This window comes from Triplophysa rosa, unplaced genomic scaffold (genome assembly GCF_024868665.1).
Source record: "Triplophysa rosa unplaced genomic scaffold, Trosa_1v2 scaffold24_ERROPOS5743805+, whole genome shotgun sequence".
Classification (NCBI taxonomy): Eukaryota; Metazoa; Chordata; class Actinopteri; order Cypriniformes; family Nemacheilidae; genus Triplophysa; species Triplophysa rosa.
Window position 1 is genome coordinate 6,264 of NW_026634269.1, and position 23,795 is coordinate 30,058.

Consider the following 23,795-nt stretch of genomic DNA (forward strand, 5'->3'; position numbering starts at 1 on the left):
AAAGACACAGTTTTGTATGTTATATTGCATTTCTGTTAATAGATCATACAAAACATCCCGCACTGTACCTTTAAAAAAAAGAATTTGAATTATTTTAAATAATCAATTCAGGTAAATGATTATCTATTGATAATGACACATGCAATCAATGCAAATTATATCATAAATAACACAAATATGAGTGAGGTACTCTGACTTTGTTTAGTTGTTTTAGTTTAGATGTTTTCGTTTGTTTTACTTTTTAAAGATGTTATTTATATAATACACATAAAAACTAATAAAGAAAATAACTGGAAAGCATTTCAAACAGCTACACATTGAGATATCTTCCTTGGTTTCATCGCTCATACTCACACCTAGTGGAGATTCAGTTTGTGAACAAGCACACGTGACGTTTCTCAAACAGAACCAGGAAATATTTGAAGCTGGAAACAGAAACTTAAGTGTTTTTGAGGCGTCTCTGCATTTGTGTAATCTATGAAATGGCAGAAGCCAGTATTTCCGTGTTTCCGGATCAGTTCAGCTGTTCAATCTGTCTGGATCTACTGAAGGATCCAGTGACTATTAACTGTGGACACAGTTTTTGTATGAGCTGTATTACAGCCTGCTGGAATCAGGAGGATCAGAAGAGAGTTTATAGCTGCCCTCAGTGCAGACAGACCTTCACTCCAAGACCTGCTTTAGGAAAGAATGTGATTCTTGCTGAGATGGTGGAGAAACTGAAGAAAACTAAACTTCAGACTGATCGAGCTGCTCCCAGTTATGCTGGACCTGAAGATGTGGAGTGTGACGTCTGTACTGGGAGAAAACGCAAAGCTAGCAAGTCATGTCTGGTGTGTCTGAACTCTTACTGCCAAACTCACTTTGAGCGACATGAAGAACTTCATTCAGGAAAGAGACACAAAGTCACTGAAGCCACTGGAAGACTTCAGGAGATGATCTGCTCTCAACATGACAGACTGCTGGAGGTTTTCTGTCGTACTGATCAGAAATGTATTTGTTTGCTGTGTACGATGGATGAACATAAAAATCACGACACTGTATCAGCTGCAGCAGAGAGAACAGAGAAACAGGTATGAACAAATGAAATTAAATAGAGAATATGAGAATGTAATAAGAAAATAAAATAACGTATTATTTACGTTTATCTGCTGTAATAGCAGTTTCTGTTCCCGGGCGTGTGTAAGTTAATCAGCAGAACAAGAGAAAATATAATACACCCGACAAACAGCGATTTAGAGCCTCAGACGCAGTAAGTTAGTGAATGGGCGGAGGAATTCCCCCTTACGTTACCCCCGGAATGCCATCAACACAGCATGGACACGCAATCACAAACGGACGGATAGGGGCACCTAGATGTAGACTTTCATAATAAATTACTTTATTTTAACACTACGCTTTACATTAATGATTTACATTAACGCTATTGTACTAGTGTAAGTTAGTGTATGAACCTTTGCAGATTGTGACCCTGCTTAAATTACTCTTAAGCTTCAAAAAGCACTAACTATCATGAAACCACCAATGCACTTTTTATGTCATTCGATAGCTTTATGCGAGGAATAAACCAATATAGCGTAATTAAGAAACTCTGACCTCCCCTGGTGCTGTCTGTCAATCTGTAGTCAGCATGCGTGTGTACGGTGACGGTCAGGACGTTACTCTTTCCGAGATGTTCCAATGTTTTCATTATTCTTCATAATGACAAGATGATAGTCTATGGTTTTGTTTAAAATGTATTTTGCTAGAGACTGTGAGTTACTCGCTGAGTGTAGCTTAGAAGCACTGGAAGCGGTCTGAATATTTTGCGTCATCATACGAAATAACTCTTTTTAAACCTCTGATTTAACTGTAACTGTTGGATTGATACAACACACTATGTGTTAAACATGTAACATATCATCTCTTCTCGTTGTGTTCTAACTATTATTTACTTTGGGGAGCAAAATGATCCCCGGGACTTCAGAAGGAGCAGGTGCTTTAAGCGCATCATTGTGCGTCCGGGATGCGCATAACTGTAAATAACGAAGCGAATGCATTAAGCGCATCATTCTGAGTTCCGGGTGCGCGGGCTCGCTTTAAAGCCACGTTTATACTCGACGCATTCGCAAGTTTATGGAAAGCCAGGAGGGTCAAAAACGCGCGAATTTTAACACGTCAACGACGCGTAGAGTACGTGTTGTTTGCGCGTAGAGTACGTGTAGTTTACGCATGAAAAATCGACGCGTATTTGACGCGTAAACAACACGTATTCTACGCGCAAACAACACGTATTCTACGCGCAAACAACGTGTTCTCGACACGTGACGTCAGACGACAATTTTGTGTGTTTTTGAGCCATCCGGCCACTTGACCAGTTTGAACGTGTAAGCATGATGAGTACCTATTGGCTGCTGAGCGGTAGGGTTAAACCATTACCCTAGGGGTTTGCCTTCCATTTCTAGACTCTTTGCCATCACAATGCATGTAAGATGCGAAAGTTCCACTTATCTATTTGTGCTTGATGGCCAGTGAAAGTCCTCAACAAGCTATTAGGTATAGATATTTAATAATCTTATTTATCGTTTATTGCTCGGGTCTTGTGATTGATTGTTTTAGCAGAGACATTAAATAATTAAAAGACGCCCGTCATGTTGTAACTTCAGTGGCGTAGGGGTTAAAGGCGCTGCCCGACTGTCTGGACCAACGCAGTTTCGAAGCCTGCTCGTCGCGGAGCCTAATCTACCTTTAACAAAAGATCTTTTAGAAAACCTCTAGCCACAGTATTAAGCCTTGTCCATAGATATAAGTTTATAATTTGTTAACTTTATTAATCATTAAATTTAATCATGTTGAATAATTTATAGCATTTATTGGTAATATTAGGTTCACTAATTTTAAAACCTTGGCTACGGCCATGAGTTTGTGGCATACTGTATGAATATTTTGTTTTACACGTTCTTGATAAGAAAATCAAGCATATATAGGCCTAGGTTGTTCCACTGGTTAACAATAAAGCAGACAACGGAGAAAATGCGCTGCTCTCTGTACAACTCCCTGTAAAAACAGTCGAATTGTACAAGAATATGTTGTTCACCTATCACTAATCAGCTCCAGAAGCATAGGGGTAGTAACTCCATACCAAAGTAAAGCTTTGGCTCCGATCGAAGGGGGTTCAAATCCACCTATTGCCAAACGTGTTCTTCTCCTTTTCCCATTACTAATCAGAGTGGAAAGGCGTTTGTTTTCAGCACAAATAAAGAAAACGTTTCGAAAGTGGAAATAAAACACCAAACAGGTAATAAATAATACATTGTTTATCTGGTAGGGTAGAGAGGGCTTTAACTATTCCAATAATGGGGCATTTATTTAATAAATATGATAATTTACACTCAAAATGTTGTTATTGCATGCTGTTTTATAATATGTACTACAATACTGAGATGCAAATATATGCTACTGTAGGCCTATATGTAACGGAGGCCAGCTAGTGAAGAGCTGTGCAGTGTGTAAACCTCACTCCTCGACCAACAGAGACGCTCTAGCGACAGACGCTAGAGACTGCGGTCTTTAGCCTCCTCGTTAGAGCGCCCGTCTCCCATCCGGACCGTCGCCGGTTCGAGGCCCGTGCAGAGCGGTACGAGTGGGACCGGTTACACACATATACAGTATATATACTGTATATATATATATGGTGCTGGTCATATAATTAGAATATCATCAAAAAGTTGATTTATTTCACTAATTCCATTCAAAAAGTGAAACTTGTATATTATATTCATTCATTACACAGAGACTGATATATTTCAAATGTTTATTTCTTTTAATTTTGATGATTATAACTGACAACTAATGAAAACCCCAAATTCAGTATCTCAGAAAATTAGAATATTGCGAAAAGGTTCAATATTGAAGACACCTGGTGCCACACTCTAATCAGCTGATTAACTCAAAACACCTGCAAAGGCCTTTAAATGGTCTCTCAGTCTAGTTCTGTAGGCTACACAATCATGGGGAAGACTGCTGACTTGACAGTTGTCCAAGAGATGACCATTGACACCTTGCACAAGGAGGGCAAGACACAAAAGGTCATTGCAAAAGAGTCTGGCTGTTCACAGAGCTCTGTGTCCAAGCACATTAATAGAGAGGCGAAGGGAAGGAAAAGATGTGGTAGAAAAAAGTGTACAGGCAATAGGGATAACCGCACCCTGGAGAGGATTGTGAAACAAAACCCATTCAAAAATGTGGGGGAGATTCACAAAGAGTGGACTGCAGCTGGAGTCAGTGCTTCAAGAACCACTACACACAGACGTAATGCAAGACATGGGTTTCAGCTGTCGCATTCCTTGTGTCAAGCCACTCTTGAACAACAGACAGCGTCAGAAGCGTCTCGCCTGGGCTAAAGACAAAAAGGACTGGACTGCTGCTGAGTGGTCCAAAGTTATGTTCTCTGATGAAAGTAAATTTTGCATTTCCTTTGGAAATCAGGGTCCCGGAGTCTGGAGGAAGAGAGGAGAGCCACAGAATCCACGTTGCTTGAGGTCCAGTGTAAAGTTTCCACAGTCAGTGATGGTTTGGGGTGCCATGTCATCTGCTGGTGTTGGTCCACTGTGTTTTCTGAGGTCCAAGGTCAACGCAGCCGTATACCAGGAAGTTTTAGAGCACTTCATGCTTCCTGCTGCTGACCAACTTTATGGAGATGCAGATTTCATTTTCCAACAGGACTTGGCACCTGCACACAGTGCCAAAGCTACCAGTACCTGGTTTAAGGACCATGGTATCCCTGTTCTTAATTGGCCAGCAAACTCGCCTGACCTTAACCCCATAGAAAATCTATGGGGTATTGTGAAGAGGAAGATGCGATATGCCAGACCCAACAATGCAGAAGAGCTGAAGGCCACTATCAGAGCAACCTGGCTCTCATAACACCTGAGCAGTGCCACAGACTGATCGACTCCATGCCACGCCGCATTGCTGCAGTAATTCAGGCAAAAGGAGCCCCAACTAAGTATTGAGTGCTGTACATGCTCATACTTTTCATGTTCATACTTTTCAGTTGGCCAAGATTTCTAAAAATCCTTTCTTTGTATTGGTCTTAAGTAATATTCTAATTTTCTGAGATACTGAATTTGGGATTTTCATTAGTTGTCAGTTATAATCATCAAATTAAAAGAAATAAACATTTGAAATATATCAGTCTGTGTGTAATGAATGAATATAATATACAAGTTTCACTTTTTGAATGGAATTAGTGAAATAAATCAACTTTTTGATGATATTCTAATTATATGACCAGCACCTGTGTATATATATATATATATACTATACTGTACGTTTACATTGACCGCAGGTTAATTTTGATTTAGTTTTAGTCATAGTCTTTTGACGAAAATGCAATTTAGTCTTAGTCACATTTTAGTCAACCCCATCATTTTAGTTTTAGTCTAGTTTTAGTCGACGAAATATGAAAACCATTTTAGTCGAATAAATATACATTATATTTAGTCTACTAAAATCTAAATGGTTTAAATCATTTACTTGGTGTAATTAAATGTTCCATACAAAGATTCAACTGTTTTGACATAATTTACTTCACCTTAGAATGAAATTAAACCAGGTCATTACCTTTATTTTTCAGAAAAGTTCAGTAACTAGATTTGCATTGTTGGAACACAGAATATTAGACCATGAATGACATGTTCCAGTTCATTCAATCCCATTTGACTCAATTGACTCGTTAAGTAGGGCGTGTTCATTCAGTTCATTCAACCAATGAAACGCTCTGACAGGGCTCACACTCAAAGGCTATTGGCTCATGGCATGCCTCTTTGAAGAAAGAGCTGCACTGTATTTGCTTGAGACAGCAATGAATGAGAAATAGCTTTCAAAAAGACATATTATATAAATTGCATTACATTGCTTTAGTCATGCAAACATGTTACATATTTGGTTGGAATGTACAGTTTGACTCACTTCATCACTTCTATAATCAGTAGAGGGCAGCGCTTTCTTTTGGCTGACTTTATGTTGCATTTCACGTTATGCAGCAGCTCGTGTTAAGTTAACATAGGGATATAAAAACCTTTGAGCTTGCCTTTGTAATGTGTTTCGGGGTAACTCGCCTGCAGTCGCGCTTCAAGTTTGCGGCGTTTTACTGGCGATCGTGAAGGAAAATAAGACGCTTTGTAAACCGCGTGGAGACTCAGAATACAGTATATGTGTGTGCTTCCCCTTCTCCCAGAGACTTCTCTCTACCGCTTATATGAGATGAGCACATGCGCGCAAACTGATGTCCGCCAGGTAGGACAAGAATATTTTACTCTCGTTTTTATTAGTTGACGAAAATGTCAGTATATTTTTATTACAGTTTTCATTATAATGCATTCATTTTTATTTAGTTATCGTCTCGTTTTCGTCAGTGAAAACATGCCGTTAACGAATACTTTTCGTCATAGTTTTCGTTAACGAAATTAACACTGATATATATACATATAAGTTATATTATATAAAATGTATATAATATATAAAATATAGGAGGCCAAGGGGGTTGCCTGCCGCCGCTCACAGATTCGGATTGGGTTTTTTGTTGTTGTTGTTTAACAGATAAAATAATTGTGATTTCATATTAAAACTAACCAATGGATCATTTAAAATCATTTAAATAAATTAAATGTGAAAAATTGGATGTAAGTCCAAATAAAGTCTACATAGAAGAAGAAAGAGGAGAGCCTGGAAGCATGGCCTAGTGGCCTGAACCCCAAAGCTCAAGTAAAAAGGAAGAGAATGAAGTAAGGGCAGAACTCAAGAGCAGAGCTCAAGGAAAACAGGCCAGAGGAGAAGAGCAAGAGCTCACAGAGATAGCAGCTTCCAGTGAGAAGAAGTAGAGACAGAGCATATCTTATCATTTTTAAAAGATTCAATTTAAATTGAATATGGCCCAAAACACACAATATTTTGTAATTGTTTTGCTGTGGAGTCCTTCAGGTCACTGGTTTCCACCATCTTGCTTGAACAGATTTTGCCAAGTAAGAGATGTTGTTATGGCAACATTGTTGACAACATTTTTGTAAAAAAAAGTCTACACCCACTCCAAACTCTAACCATAACCATATCCCTTAAACCAGAGTGAAATGATAGATGAATAATAAGGGTGCAGAGGCACAAAGCCTTGGTTAGCTTAATCTTAACATGAAGTGTAACTAATCCCTCAAATCTGATTGGTTGATTGAAATGTTGTCACATGGTCAACATCTCTCACTTGGTGAAATCAGGAAAGTCCCACCATCTCACAGGACCTAACGTTAGAGACTTGCGAGGGGTTATTCTGTGTACTTCAGTAACGGTCTGGTTTGTCTCAGCTGCTCCCCTGCCAGTCCTTGTAGTCCTTGAAAATGGCAGGAAAAGCCATCACAGAGCTAGGCCACAATCCTTTTGAACTTTTGCCCTCTAGCCAGTGCTTCAAATGGAGTACAAGAACATTTAGGCTCAAAAGTATATTTTCCCCCACAGATAATGTCATAATCACTGTTATAATGACATAAAAATGTGTTATGGATGTGACAAAAAGGACACGGTTTTAGGGAGACGACAAATTTTGTAGGATTTGCGAATTAAAATGCACAAACCTGAAGCAAATATAACCAACAAATGAAGCACGACAAAAAGACAACAAAGCCCGGGGATCAGACCAGGAACACGACACTTTTTGATTTTGACGTAGGCCTACAAATTAATTTGACTATTTGTATTTTGGCAGAGACAAGAAAATATACACATAGCCAAACCCTGTGTTGGGTGTGCACCGTTTAACCATCGCTCAACTTGCTTTTTTTCTTGTTGTTTTTTTGTGCGGGTATATTTTTATATTAACACATCAAAAATGTTGTAATTCTGAATTTCGTTAGAGAAGGAATTTATTTATCCCTCAATAATTTAAATTAGAGACAAACCTTTTGCAGAACGTATAGAAAACCTGAGCAAACATTAGATTCTGTGTGAAACTAATTTTATTGAAACTGGTTATTTTCGCTCAGATTAATATTCAAGAAAACTAATGAAAACATTTTTCTTTCTAAAACTTTAAAAACCACACCACTGCTAGCTGTTGTGACTATTATTGGTAAATGTGCTTATCTTATGAAAGCAGTACTTTTTGTACGCTTACAAATTATCGCAAGGTGTTCTGTGTGTTCAGGCGACAATTAGTTTTGAATATTTATTTAACTTATTTTTAAAAAGAAAAACTGATTTCTGTATAAATTTGTATTTATTTATTTTATATTTCAAGAAAATTTTATTATAGAACATTACTTTATTTTCATCAAGTCTGATAAAACTTAAACCTATTCTTTCTAACTGCAACAGTATTTCTTCATCGAAAATCTAACCGATACAAATAACAAACGCAACACCATGCTGTGTCCAATGGAGTTCTAATTCTGACAATAAGGTAAATTCTGAACTTTTTTGCTCATATAGCCATCTTACATATTTACATACAATTTTGGATCTGAATTGTTTTATTTGAAAGTAGACATTTCAAGTGTTCTATAGAAATACGTGCCGACACTTTGGATTGCCTAAATAGTAGGCAAGGCCAAATATAAACAGAAAATTGTATCGGGTAGGTCATGGAGATGGCAGAACTGGCATAATTTTTCTTGTTTTACAAAAGCACTAACTTTTGCTGGTATTGTGAGTGTAGCAAATAAAATCATTTAGATTATTTTATCTAATGATGATCCTATATGGACGAAGATGACTGCATTCTTCCCGCTGTTCAGGGGAAATCAAAGTGATCAAAGCGTCGCAACTTCTTAAATAAAATAAAACTGTAAAATATCATAAAGTTATACATTTTATATGTTGTTAGGGATTTCCCTCTAAAACATAAACCCATGTTATAATGTAAAATCAGCTGTTTACTTTATAAAAATGCAGATCGATCTCTCCTCTCTTGCATAAAAACACATGAAGGGTTTTACACCTTTTGAACATGCCCTTGTGCTGAAACAAATGCCTTTCCAACCTGATGAGTGATGGGAAAAGGAGAACACGTTCGGCAAAAGGGGGATTCGAACCCCTATCGATCTGCTACAAAAAATGCGTAGCAATGTGACGTCTCCAACCATACGCCACTGGAACAAGTGATTTATTTTAGTCGTATTTTATTTTATAGCCTACAGAGAAGCAGGAAAAAAGTCAAATCAAGACAAATTTATGCTTATTTGCGCTTTTTACAAATTGCGTTGTATCAAAGCAGCTGTACAACACAAAAAGAGGAAAAAACAAAGCAATGAAATACAGACACATATGTATCTACATACTATGTACACACATACTGTATATAGGTATTATAAATTAAATTACGTTTACTGAGTACAACTGTCATGGTATTCTTGCAAGTCTTGCAAAAGATGAGCTAGAGAAAAGCCTCAGGCTAAGCTTGTATAAGATCGCCAAGCTATAGATAAAACAATCAATCTCAAGAAAGAGCAAATAGAAAACAAACAAGATCATTGAACTCAAAGCAAGCGTGCAGTGCGCTTAAATCCTTCCCACAGTATTTAGCTTCCACCTGTAACGTTAGCAACTTCTTTGTTACAAACGAATGCTGCCTTTGGGACAGTTAAAGCCTAGCTCCCTGCTACACCTACCAGTAACTTTATCAGATAAAAGCTTCATTGTTTATTAGCCGTGAGGCACTTTATTTCGACTTTCGGAACATTTCCTTAATTTGCGCTACAACAAATATGCCTTTTCATTCTGATGAGGGATGGGAAAAGGAGATAACACGTTTGGCAAAAGGTGGATTCGAACTGCTATCGGGCTGACGAGTCGTACGTAGCCTTTACCCCTAAACCATTCAAGCTGGAATTTGCTCAACAAGTAAGATTATTAAAGTCTATATCTAATAGCTTGTTGTGGTGAGGACTTTCACTGGCCATCAAGCACAAAGAGATAAGTGGATCCTTCGCATGTTACATGCATTGTGATGGCAAAGAGTCTAGAAATGGAAGGCAATCCCCTAGGCCTACAGTAATGGTTTAACCCTACCGCTCAACAGCCAATAGGAACTCATCACGCTTACACGTTCAAACTGGTCAAGTGGCCGGATGGCTCAAAAACACGCTAAATTGACGTCTGACGTCACGCGTCGAGAACACATTGTTTGCGTGTAGAATACGTGCTGTTTGCGCGTAGAATACGCGTCGATTTTTCACGCGTAAACTACACGTACTCTACGCGCAAACAACACGTACTCTACGCGTTGTTGATGTGTTAAAAGTCGCGCGTTTTTGACCCTCCTGGCTTTCCATACAAGTTCGCTTGGGTGCGCGCGCCAAATATAACGCCATAGACCCTGTCCCAAATGGCGCACTTGCGGTCTCGTGGACTTAAATTGCGCGTTCTCGCCAAGTCTACGAGTCTGTAGAGTGGCCCATTTGTCTTTTTAGCGCTCAGGAGTCTGCTCGTGAGCGCCTCTGTGCCCTCGATGCGGTCTTCGGCGAGGCCCGCATTGAGTGAGACTCCACTGAAGTCCCCTACCCAGGAATCCTTGCGAACGTCCAATCACAGAACTGATGGGAGGAGTGTCGTGGATGTCAGACATATACGTAAACATGACGGTTACATTTTTAAATGTATGTTTTGATAAAATTCTAAATTAATTTATTAATTAGTTACTTATTCATATTATTGCTTATTTACTTTCTATTAAGCCAGCTATTCGAGAATAAAAAGTTTTAATGCAGTGCATTTTCTTACTTAAGGCCATGTTTTGTTGTAGATTTATATCTAGTTGTCTCTGGGCTGTGTAAAGCTGAACAACACAGCTTCTGTATTATAGAGAAATATTAAATAACAACATATATGCATATTAAGAACACATTATGTACATTAAGTATAGTGTAAACAAATTAATAAATATACATTCATGACGTCATGACAAATGAATGCATTACAAACATAATTATCTATTGCATAATGCTCGGGTGGCATATCAACATATGAAATACAAACATATGAATTACAGATCAATAAAAACCGGCAGCTCCAGTCCAAAATAACAACAGTGGGACAACAAGTGGTCGACTTCACGCGGCGCTGCGCAGACTGATCAGCGAATGACAACAAAGTTCCGCGAGAGTGATTAGAAAGCACCGCTTGCTTTTTCCGGTGTGATGACCTCAAGTCTGTCCCAAAATGCACTCCCGTGTACCCTTATGGGCTCGTGCCTAGTGCCCTATAGGTCTGCACTTCCTGACGTCACCAAGTGTGGACTCAGAGGAGGTCCTCAAGACCGGAGTGCGCCATTTGGGACAGGGCCATTGTCGCGGTGTTAGCGGAAGAGACATGTTTTGGGGGACTGTTCTGTTTATATTACCATAGTTTTATAAGAAACATCATATAACTAATGTGCCTTTAGTGAGACAATAGTACATTTGTGGCCACTATGATTTATACTATAAATACAAAAGTAAAACCATGGTAAATTGCTTTGTTCAAGCAAACCACTTCTTCTCCACGCTAATACGTGCTGGTTAGTTGAATCGATTACTCGGAGTCGCCCTCTGTTGTTTCAAAGAATAGCACATCGGCATGCGCGTCGAGTATAAACGCCTCGTCCGTTTGGGGAGGTGCGCGCGCAGTCAGCCACTCTGCATTAGTCTTTTATACGGTGATAGTAGAATTTTTACTTTTACTCAATTACATTATGAGACTGAAAATAGAGTCGGATATTACTTGGAGGAAAAAAATACAGAGCATATATCACGCTCTAGTATTTCATAAACACATTTTTAAATGTATTTACATTTACATTTAGTCATTTAGCAGACGCTTTTATCCAAAGCGACCTACAGATGAGGGAAACAATGGAAGCAATTGGAACAACATAAGGACAACAAAAAGCATAAGTGCAATAAAAAAATGGTCTCATATAGCCTACCACAGTATACAGAGCTAAGTTTATTTAATTTTTTTTACCTTTAATACAGTACTTAAGTACATAAAAAATCAGTCTTTTTTCACTTTTAAAATTAAAACTACTTAATTAAAAGAACATAGTGATTTTAATGTAAACACGGATTAAAATGTTAAAACAACAATATTTATAAGATGTAGTGGAGTAAAAAGTATGATATGCTTTATAATGTAAGAAAATACTAGAACTTATTGTTTATTTGCAAAGTTTGCCAAAGGATTAATAAAGTAATCCAAAAAATCTTTATTAGATTAATAAAAAATAACAATCGTTACATTAGTCGACTAATCGAAAAAATAATCGTTAGATTAGTCGACAATTAAAATAATCGTTAGTTGCAGCACTACTTATGTAGAATATTGATGTGATAACGACAACCCTACCTCGAATGCTATTTGTTATTAATCTGTTCAACAGAAACTAGTGGAGGACAACCAGAGAAAACACCAGAAGAGAATCCAGGAGAAAGAGAAGAAGCTTCAGGATCTCAGAGAGGCTGTGAAGACACACAAGGTGAGTTTTTGAGTCATAGAGAAACATTTTGTGCATGCGTGCATGCGTGTGTGCACATGAACACGCACGCACGCACGCACACACACACACGTGCGGACATGTTTTTATATCCCGGCGGGGACCTAAACCTGAATGCACACCAACTCATGGGGACTCGTGTCACCGTGGGGACCAAAATTGAGGTCCCCATGGACAAAAAAGCTTATAAATTGTACAGAACAATACAATTTTTAAAAATCTAAAAATGCAGAAAGTTTTCTATGATCTTTAGGTTTAGGGGTTGGGTTAGGGGTAGGGGATAAAATATACAGTTTGTACAGTATACAACTCATAACGCCTATGGACTGTCCCCACGGAGATAGTAAACCAGACGTGTGTGTGTGTGTGTGTGTGTGCGTGCGTGCGTGTGTGGTAACAGCGCTCTGCACAGACAGCAGTGGAGGACACTGAGAGGATCTTTACTGAACTGATCCGCTCCATTAAGAGAAGACGCTCTGAGGTGATACAGCTGACAAGAGATCAGGAAAAGACTGCAGTGAGTCGAGCTGAAGGACTCTTGAAGGAACTGGAGCAGGAGATTGATGATCTGAGGAGGAGACATGATGAGATGGAGCAGCTCTCACACACAGAACATCACATCCGTTTCCTAGAGGTAACACAACACTGTACAGCACAACATATAATTAAACATGTACATCTTGACTTTTAAGTTTGAAGTTAGATGGTATGAGTATTGATAGAAAGTGCATCAGTAGTTTTGTTGGACAGATACAGTATGTCAGCCACACCCAGCTAAAACCTTTTAGACCATATGTTTTCCGTACATTACGTGGCAGGTACCCATGTTTTCTTGGAGATATTTTGTCACTAATAGACACAAGAGATTTGTTTTAAAACACTTTACTGTATTTATATCTTTATATATTAAAAAGATATAAAGGCAAAAAGGCATTAAAGGCATTAAAAAGGCAAAAAAGTATATTAACTGCTGCAACATTTGAATGTGTATTTATCTTAGAGATTTCCCTCATTCTCAGTTTGAGAATAAAGAAGCAGCTCTTGTCTCATCCTTGCATCCTTTCTTCGCAACCTAGTAAGGAAAGCTAGACCACAAGAAGAAGAAATGAACCTATACAAAGAATGTGAAGCACCCAACATGTTAATACAGAGTATATACTTTTTAGTATGTACAGTATACACTGGAGCAGAAAATATTCTATGTTGTTCTTTTCTATTTTATGTAGAGTTTCCAGTCTCTCTCTGCATCTTCTGGATCTACAGACAACATCATTATCAGTTCTCTCTCTTTTGATGACGTGGGAAAATCTGTCACTAATTTGAAAGAAAGGGCGAAGAATGTCTGTAAAGAGGAGATTGGAAAAATATCTGGCAAAGGTGAAGAACGTGAAAGTCTTTCATTTACTGATATACATCTATAAAATTACAGAAGAAAGGCAGAGCATAGTAAAATAAGTATGGTTTTGCATGAGAATCACACTAACTGTGTAATTTTATTTCTTTAGTTTCATACATTGAAATCATTCCCACCAACGTACCCAAGACCAGGGCAGAGCTCCTACAATGTAAGACACATCATCTGACATGAGACATGGGCATGATGTGAAATCACAAATGTTCATACTATATAGAAGGCAAAAATCAGTCTGTGTCATGAATAGTATGTCTGAAACCTCAGTATGCAAAAAACAATAAGCTACATATTTAATTTATATTCATATAAATAATTATATTTAAAATATGTTCATATTAATTTATATTAATATTTTATTGTTTATTAATTGTATTAAATTAAATTACAAATAATTAACAGTTATGGATTCATTGCAGAGGTCTACTAGAAGTTAAGTTTGAGCCACATAATGTTTGTTTATGTTGTTGCCGCTGAAACGTCTATAAAAGCTAGCTGAAATTAAAATATCATACATTTTATCTTCCTTAGATTTCAGTCTGTTTTCACTGGATCTAAACACAGTAAATGAAAATGTCTGTCTGTCTGAGGGGAACAGAGCGGCTACATACACGGACACAAAGCAGCAGTATCCTGATCATCCAGACAGATTTGATTTTTGGACCCAGGTGTTGTGTAGAGAGATTGTGTGTGGACGCTGTTACTGGGAGGTCGAGTGGAGTGGGAATAATGGTGTGAGTATATCAGGATCATATAAGAGCATAGAAAGGAAAGGAAACAAATATGATTCTGCATTTGGAATCAATGATCAGTCCTGGCGTTTGGAGTGCTCTCCCTCCTCTTACTCATTCTGGCACAACAGTGTAAAGACAGATGTCACTGTATCATTCAGATCTTCTAGAATAGGAGTGTATGTGGATCACAGTGCAGGAATTCTTTCCTTCTACAGCGTCTCTGACACAATGACCCTCATCCACAGAGTCCACACCACATTCACTCAACCTCTCTATCCTGGGTTTTGGTTAAATCTGGGCTCAACAATGAAACTATGTAAACTGTGATATAACAGTATAAAATATACACATTATATGCCACACAAATTGCTAAATAAAATTATAGCGAATATCATCCCTAACATAATTATATTGGCAGCAGTGTTGGGTGTAACTAGTTACTAAGTAATTAGTTACTGTAATTTAATTACTTTTCCCTTGAAAAAGTAAAGTAAGGGATTACTCTTAGTTTTTCTGTAATTTAATTACAGTTACTTCTGATGTAATTAAACTAAATACTGTGTGTAATATACAGTATGTGTGTGCAATAGTGGAATTAACATCAAAATTCAAAGTCTAACTTTAAAATCTGTGCTTTAATGTATAATTCTCACATTTGTAATAGTTTGGTGAGTTAATAAGAGTACTTTATGTAGTTTAATATTATTTATTTTAATGAATTAAATAAGCCGTTTCATTAAATCACTTAACTAATCAAGGTTGATATAGGATATAGAATGTAATTAGTAATAAGTAACTAAATACTTTTTGGAGAGAGTAATTTGTACAGTAATCTAATTACACTATTGAATATGTAATTAGTAACTAGTAATTAATTACTTTTTCAGAGTAACTTACCCAACACTGATTGGCAGTAGCAAAAATCGTATTAATAAACATCATGTGTTGATGAGGGTGCAAGTATACTGTATAAATAAATATTTTTTGAAGACCTTTCCTAATTCTACATTTTAAAAACAGTCACTAGTTTTTACAAGCACATATTGACTCTTAGAATAATCTTGATTATTTGTTTCTAGGCTACTTAGTGTTTAGTCAACTAGCAAAAGTCACATTTATTCACACATTTAAGACTGGACAAAATGTTAAAAAGGAAAATAACAACTCTAAATTTTTACTTAAACTGCTATATTGCGTTCAATGTACATACAATATTAAACATATATTATTCTTTTTTTAAATAAAAATGATTCCAAAATAAAAGCCCAGCTTTGTTATGCTGTTTTTATATTTTGGTAATAATGCAACACAAGCATTGCAGGATTTACGGCTTTATTTGCATACTGTGTACGACAACCCAATTTTCCGAGTCTGAGAGCCTCCAGCCAGGCTCCACAGAACAGAAGTGTGTGCGCGTGCTTTCGTCTGGGATAAGATCTGTTTATAATGCAATTGCGTATAAAGTTCACCCAAAGACGAAAATTCTGTTATAATTTACTCACCATGTTATCCAAGATAATGCGGCTTCCATTCTTAAGGCAAACAAATGTTTTTTATACCAAAATGTTTAAAAGCTCCAAAGCGCACTTGCAATTAAACAATCCAAATGACTCAAGTGTCTTCAAGTGTTCTCACTCCTTCCATCAGGAAAGAGATACCCGCACCAGCAGACTACGTGACAGCTTCTTTCCCCAAGCAGAATCACATACTGTCATACTATATAGTAGGCAAAAAGCAGTAGGCGAACGAATACTATGTCCGAAACCTCAGTCTTCATAAAACAGTAGGCGAGAAATTCCCGGCTGGTGCACTATTTCTCGAGAGATTTGGACGTGTGTATATTAATGTTGCGTTAGAATACTTACCTATATAGTAAGAGATAACAATATAGTATGTCCGAATCCTCAGTATTCATGAGAAATTCCCGGATGGCTTACTGGTTACGCCCACATTCTGAAGCACCCAGCGACAGCGACTTGGGATACTTCTCTATCCCATGAGCCCACGGGACAGGATAAGTTCACACAGGAATGGCGGAGAACTGCGAGGCAGATGTTATTAAAGCAATAAGCCCCAAGAAGCAGTGGGTTACAGTGCATTTTATAACAGCTAAGGGCTTTGTGGCACGGTGCAAAGCGGAGTGCCTAAAACCCCGTAGCTGTTATAAAATGCACTGTAACCCACTGCTTCGCGGGGCTTATTGATTTTATAAAACGGTTACTCCATATGCTTAGCAAGGTTTCATAAAATAAAGTAAATACAATGATATTTAGGCTATGTGGTGCGGTCAGCCATTATATATCGGGGTATTTTATAACGGCTTAGAACTCCACTCAGCCAATCAGAATCAAGGACCAGAACTTACCATTTTATAACAAATATTACTAGCCAACAACGCTTTTCTTTGCGTTGCAGTCGCATTTGTTAAAGTGCTGTAGTGTAAAGTTAACCTGTAAGATGCTAGATAGTAAAGTACATTTGTGATTTTGCTGTGAAAATGCAGTGTTTTAATATGTCTAGGGACTTAACGTTACATATATGAAAACCACATGCATGTTAAAGACGCTTTTTAATGTCTGTGTAACATGTGACCTGTCATTTTCTCGATAAGCATTGCTCTTATATTATAAATATTAATATAGCATGGTTAATCTCTGGCCCATGTACACTCCAGTGCAGTAGGTGGCGGATATGCACCACAAACGTAATTTGCTTCCCGCCATTAAAAAAGAAAAGATCATCAATACGGCGGACAACGGCCGATCGCATTCATACTACACCCGTTCAGGGAAAACAGTACCTATACCCATTTAGCCCCGTTGATCGCATACTCAATGAGTAGGTACTCAATTTCAGTATGTATGTACTCAACGGCGCAAAATGGGTATGTACTGTTTTCCGTGAATGGATGTAGTATGTATGCGATCAGCCGTTGTCCGCCATATTGATCTTCTTCTCTTTAATGGCAGGGAGCAAATTACGGTTGTGGTGCATATTGTACTGTACTGGAGTGTACATGGCCAGCGATGAATGTGACGTAATAATAAGCGCAACAATTAAAGTTATGAGAGACAGGTGCATTAACATCAGTAACGCTACAACTTTACCTTCCATGACTTTTCCCAACATGTTTGTAATGCCTTCACAAAGGAGATGTTGGGCAGCTGCTCGACGATCTCGCCTTATGAGAGCACTACTGATTTTATTAGGAATATAAGTATTATTGCTTATAAAGTAAGTTTACCCTAGAAATGCATTGCTAGCCCACATCTACACTTGTGCACAATATTATTGATAAGTGCTGACCAATACTTTTTTTTTTTTTCCTGAAAATGAGATATTGTATTAAAATAGGCTACTAAATAATTGTATTGCCATATGCCATCTATGCATTAATACAGACTACAAAAGTGTGAATGCATACGTTTTCAGTGAAAGAATGACATAATGCATGAAGTAATGTAATATGTTTTATTTACAGAAAAGTATAGAATAAACATTAATAAAAATATGTAAATTTGATGTAAGAAAATAAATGAATTTAATAATTATTAATACATAGACAAGTAAACATCACATAAATCAAAGCTTTATTTCAATTTATTGTTGTAACAAACGATCCTGTATCTACAGGCGTTGAAACCCACATCCTTCTGCCATCTCGCAGCGGACCACCATCGCCACCTTTGTGATTTTAACAAGTGTTCTCATCTGTCCCTGTAACAGTCAAACAAGATTCACGTTACCTCTGATTTGTGCTCAATACTGCATTTAAATGTGGAGGTAGTTGCACACGTGTTAACTCGCTGTTTATTCAACTCAAATTTTCCTGAATTCATCATCAGTACTAATGGACAAATAAAATATACATTGTTTAATTACATTACTTCCATGTACCTATGCAAGCTGTGAACAATGTTTTGTACCACATGTTAACAGACGTAAGCTACATTACTGTGATGTGTATTTCATGTTGTGATGTGTTGTGCTTATTTGCAATACTTATCGAGAAAATGACAGGTCACATGTTATACAGACATTAAAAAGCGTCTGTAACATGCGTATGGTTTAAATATATGTCACCAGAGGTGGGTAGTAACGCGCTACATTTACTTCGTTACATTTACCTGAGTAACATTTTGGAAAATATGTACTTTTTAAGTAAAATTAAAAGTGTGTACTTTTACTCTTACTTGATTAAATTTCTAATAGAAAATCTGTACTTTTACTTCGTTACATAACTTACATTGCGTGACGTTCCTTTTTTAAAATATGCTTTTTAAAACGCGTTGTTTATTTCAAGGTTGTCGTCTCTTTTTACGGGCATTCCCGAGTGATTGATTCGTTTGAGTCGATTCTTTTGAAAGCATTAATTGAACAATGGGCAAAACCATTTGAATAGGCTAATGAATCAGTTCAAATTATTTGTTCAGTTCGCAGCACGATCTGAAGCAGGATTACTCACTCCTCGTAGCGCGAAACTTAAAAACACGCAGAACACAAAGAGCGTTGGATGAAGTGGATATTAATCTATATCTATACAATCAAAACTGCAAATGTGTCATATTGTTTGCCAGCAATGATAAATGCTGTTATGGCGTTAATATTAATTTAATGTAGTAGGCCTATATAATCAGATACAAAGTAACTAGCTACTTGAGTAGTTTTTTCATTGCATACTTTTTTACTTTTACTCAAGTAAATTTTAAAATAGTGACTTTTACTTTTACTTGAGTAACAATTTCTCAAGTTACTTGTACTTTTACTTGAGTAAAGATTTTGGCTACTCTACCCACCTCTGCACGTCACGTTAAGTCTACTTCGAAGACGCGTGTGTGCGTGGAGCTCCCCTTTATGCTATACATATTAAAACGCTGCATTTTCACAGCAAAATCAAACATGTACTAAACATCTTACAGGTTAAATTTACGCTACAGCACTTTAACAAATGCGACTGCAACGCCAAGAGAAGCGTTGTTGGCTAGTAATGCTCAAATTTGAAAACACCTGCCTCGCAGTTCTCCGCCATGCTGCTGTTTGAACTTATCAATTCCTGTGGGCTCATGGGATATAGTAGTATCCCAAGTATCTGTCGCTGGGTGCTTCAGAATGTGGGCGTAACCAGTAAGCCATCCGGGAATTTCTCACCTACTCTCTTATGAATACTGAGGTTTGGGACATACTATATTGTTTTCACATACTATATAGTAGGTAAGTAGGCGGTTTCGGACGCCACAGTAGTATACACACGTCCAAATCTCGCGAGAAATAGTGCACCAGGCATAAATTTCTCGCCTACTGTTTTACGAATACTGAGGTTTGGGACATACTACTCTTTTGCCTACTGCTTTTTGCCTACTATATAGTATGACAGTATGCGGTTTGGGACGCGGCAAGTCAGAACAATACATACCAATCACATACACTACGCACATTGTGTGTACATTTGCTTCTGTGTAGTTACATGTAAATTATGTGTCATTCGTTATATTATGGTCTAACACTTGTACAGAAATGTTTACTGTGTAAGTAAATGTGTACAAGACATGTCTACTGTAAAGTATTCAGGAGCTGAGAGAATCTTACAAAGTCTTACAAGGTGAGTTTTGATCAGATAAACAACATGCGCCTGGTGAAATTTTAGAATTTTAAAGTTTTACTTAATTAATATTGCATATAGGAATTTATAGTCTGTTATATTTGACCTGTGCTTCTCTCTCCTTTATTTTAAATGTGTGATCTCACTGTGTGTGTGTGTGTGTGTGCGTGCGTGCGTGCGTGCGCGTGCGTCCGCGTGCGTCCGTGTGTGTGTTTCTGTGTGTTAGTACGTGTGCATATTGTGTGTGTGGAGTGTTTTGTATGTGGGTATGTCTGTCTTCTTTGTTTTCACCTTTTTCTTGTTTTTGTAGGTACAACTTTAATTGGTTTGCTTGTAGTCAATATGTCTTATGTACAGCTGCTTTGTAACAATGAAAATTGTAAAAAGCGCTATATAAATAAAGTTGAGTTGAGTTAAAATGATTATTTTGACATAACGTTAGACTGTATTAAATGATCCTAATATGTTTTTGAGATGATGTGTCTTAAACTGTTGGAACTCCACTCTGGTCTTGGGTTCCTTGGTGGGAATAATTTCAATGTATGAAACTAAAGAAATAAAGAGTCATAATTAGTTTGTGAATCTAATGTAAACTCACACTCGCGTTAAATGCACAAATTTCTTCTGTTATATTTTATGCTAATGCAGGTAAAGTTTCATTCAGATTTGTACCTTTGTCAGATATCTTTTCAATCTCTTCTTTACAGACATCCTCCACCTTTTCTTTCAGTTGAGTGACAGATTTCCCCACATCATCAAACAAGAGAAGAGAACTGACAGTGATGCTGTCTGTAGATCAGGAGATTCAGAGAGGGACTGAAAACTCTAAACAGAACAGAACAGAATTTCATCCACTTCACAGCACCCACTACTTCTTCCACCACAAACATACACAACACTAGAGTACAATCTGATGTGTGTTTGTTTATTTTAGCACTAACAGACCTTTGGAAGTCTGCGTTTTTAATCATGCATATTAATTAACTGCGCTAAAGTCTTTTTGATGCAACAAAATCAAGCATTTCAGTAAAAAAAAAACGTAACATTTACAGTGAATTTTCTTTTACAGAGACCTGTTAAGTGTTTTGACTTCACAGACTTTGGTTGGTTTTCAGATCACAGGATGAGGAGGACTGAGAAGGAGCTGATGTTGTGTGTATCATTGGTATCCCCCCAGAAAATCATCAACAACAGACTTTCTTTGCTAGAGCGGCCATATTGAGTGTCGCAAGGATGACGTATTTTTCTAGGCCAATCTGGAAGTTAGCGCCACACTGGTTCTCTCAACCAAAAGCTTCTGGATTTTTCCCATAGACTTTTGGAAGATCGTAGTAAATAAGCTCTGTGATAAACATACATTTGTGACACTTACACGTTTTGAACACAACATTTATTATTATTAAATCCTAAATAGTATCGCCAGAAGTAAGAAGCTACCACGAAGCTATAAACAGACTACACCCCAGTTGCTCAAAAACCAAGCCTCTGAAAACTCTTTCAAACCATTAAAAACATCTGATGATAAGAATTTAAAATGAAAAAAGACAAAAATTATATTTGTTTTAAGCAATTTGTAAAGCAACAGTTGTTTTTAAGACACGTAAAAGCTTTTAAAAATCACGAGCAGGTTATAACTGGTGTGTTTTAGGTTGTAGAACAAAACGTGAAACTATTTAGAGGTTTTGTTAACCACAGACCTTATTTCAGACTTTTCCCCAAAAACCCATTCAAAAGACAACTGGGCAATGGAACCAGAGGTGCTAACTCATGTTTTATCAGTTTTATAATTTTATAAAGTATGTCAGTGTTTTTTTATTATATCATACTGTATAATAAGTCAAGTGTTGTGTTACCTGTAGGAAACTGATGTGATGTTCTGTGTGTGAGAGCTGCTCCATCTCATCATGTCCCCTCCTCAGATCATCAATCTCCTGCTCCAGTTCCTTCAAGAGTCCTTCAGCTCGACTCACTGCAGTCTTTTCCTGATCTCTGATCAGCTGTATCACCTCAGAGCATCTTCTCTCAATGGAGCGGATCAGTTCAGTTAAGATCCTCTCAGTGTCCTCCACTGCTGTTACCACACACACACGCATGCACGCACGCACACGCACACGCACACACACACACACACACGCACAGTGAAACAGCAGCAGCATTTATGTTTCTCTATTACTCAAAACTCACCTTGTGTGTCTTCACAGCCTCTCTGAGATCCTGAAGCTCCTTTCGTAAAGGCGTGAAATACGATTTTCTGACATTTTAGTTACTGCACAAATTCAACAGCTCAAAGTTTTGGTGTCCCTTTATCTAAAAAATTGTTTCCTGGTTCAGTGTTTGAGAAACGCGCGTAAGGACGCGTTCACATTCTAAATGTCCACTAGGTGGAGCAAACACCGAAACTCTCTTTCAAAAGGTAGTGTTAAATAGTTATGAGTTACTTAAAGGTCTCCTCAGATGAGCACTTTCAACAAGTTGGTATGATTTATTAGGGTTATTTATTCATGAAATGTCTGGAACATATTTTGCTTAAAAACAGTCAATGGCTGTGTAAACAAAAGCCTTCTTGCCTCGTCAAAAACAGCTATGCTCAAAGCAACCCGTTTTGGTGCATGTCTCTTTAACTGATAATGAGTTACAGCGAACCCCACCCCCCTTCTGTCCGGCGTGTCAACACAATGGTTTAGCTAAACACGCAATGGTTTAGCTAAACACGCAATGGTTTAGCTAAACACGCAATGGTTTAGCTAAACACGCAATGGTTTAGCTCAGGGCTAGTCAACTGGCGGCCCGAGGGCCAAATGCGGCCTGCCAATCATCCGTATCTGGCCCGCCTTAACATTTCAAATAAGTGGAGAGACTTTAAGAGCGGTGTGCTTTAAGAAATGCACGTCCTGAGATGCCAAAGCTCTGCTACATTCAATACAAAAGTAATTCCCGCGGCTCATAACGACAAACTGACGTCTTACAAAGCGATTTAATCGCTCTGTCCAAAAAACGTAATGTTATTTGCAATTTTATAATCGGCAATCCACAGCAGTCATTTTGCGCACTGGTCGCTATCCAAAACGCGTCTTGTGCCCTTGAAAGTACCTGCAGGAAGGGTACACCACGTGAACGGTTGTCTCAGATAAGGGAAAACTGTAACTGTGTTGTTTTTATTGCAGCATTCATTACCTGTGTACGATTGAAACGGCAAAATTTACGAAAAACTGCTGTTCATCTCCCTCCAGAACTCGCACTACAAAGGATCTTCCCTTCTAAGTGTGCGGGGCACATGAATGCGATTGGTATTTCACCCGAAGATGCGACGATAACATTCAGTTATTTATATATTGGATATATTGGACCTAAATGCATATATTGGACCTAAATGCATAGTTTTCAAAATATGATGCTGCATTTGCTTATGTCATTTTCAAAATATTGTAATATTGCAGTATATTACCACAATGTATTATTTTATATAATTTAAAATGCATATTAAAGTATAAATATAGCATATTTGCAGTTAGGCAGTTAGGCATAAATAGTTGCAAAAGATGGGGGAGCAAAGAT

The 23,795-nt window shown here is 37.6% G+C and overlaps 1 protein-coding gene across 4 annotated transcripts; it reads left to right on the forward strand.

Moving 5' to 3' along the window:
- Nucleotides 1–418: 418 nt before the first annotated feature.
- LOC130550169 (E3 ubiquitin/ISG15 ligase TRIM25-like) lies at nucleotides 419–18,618 on the forward strand. 4 transcript variants are annotated; one of them, XM_057327574.1, is made up of 7 exons: nucleotides 419–1,073; nucleotides 12,383–12,478; nucleotides 12,897–13,130; nucleotides 13,723–13,873; nucleotides 14,002–14,061; nucleotides 14,439–14,641; nucleotides 18,275–18,618. In XM_057327574.1, the coding sequence occupies exons 1-7, from the start codon at nucleotides 483–485 to the stop codon at nucleotides 18,362–18,364; spliced, it is 1,425 nt and encodes a 474-aa protein (XP_057183557.1). In that variant the 5' UTR covers nucleotides 419–482; the 3' UTR covers nucleotides 18,365–18,618. The 4 variants fall into 4 exon arrangements, with proteins under 4 accessions (XP_057183557.1, XP_057183553.1, XP_057183554.1 ...); XM_057327570.1 differs by lacking the exon at nucleotides 18,275–18,618 and having other exon boundaries at nucleotides 14,439–16,305; XM_057327571.1 differs by lacking the exon at nucleotides 18,275–18,618 and having other exon boundaries at nucleotides 12,909–13,130; nucleotides 14,439–16,305.
- Nucleotides 18,619–23,795: the final 5,177 nt, after the last annotated feature.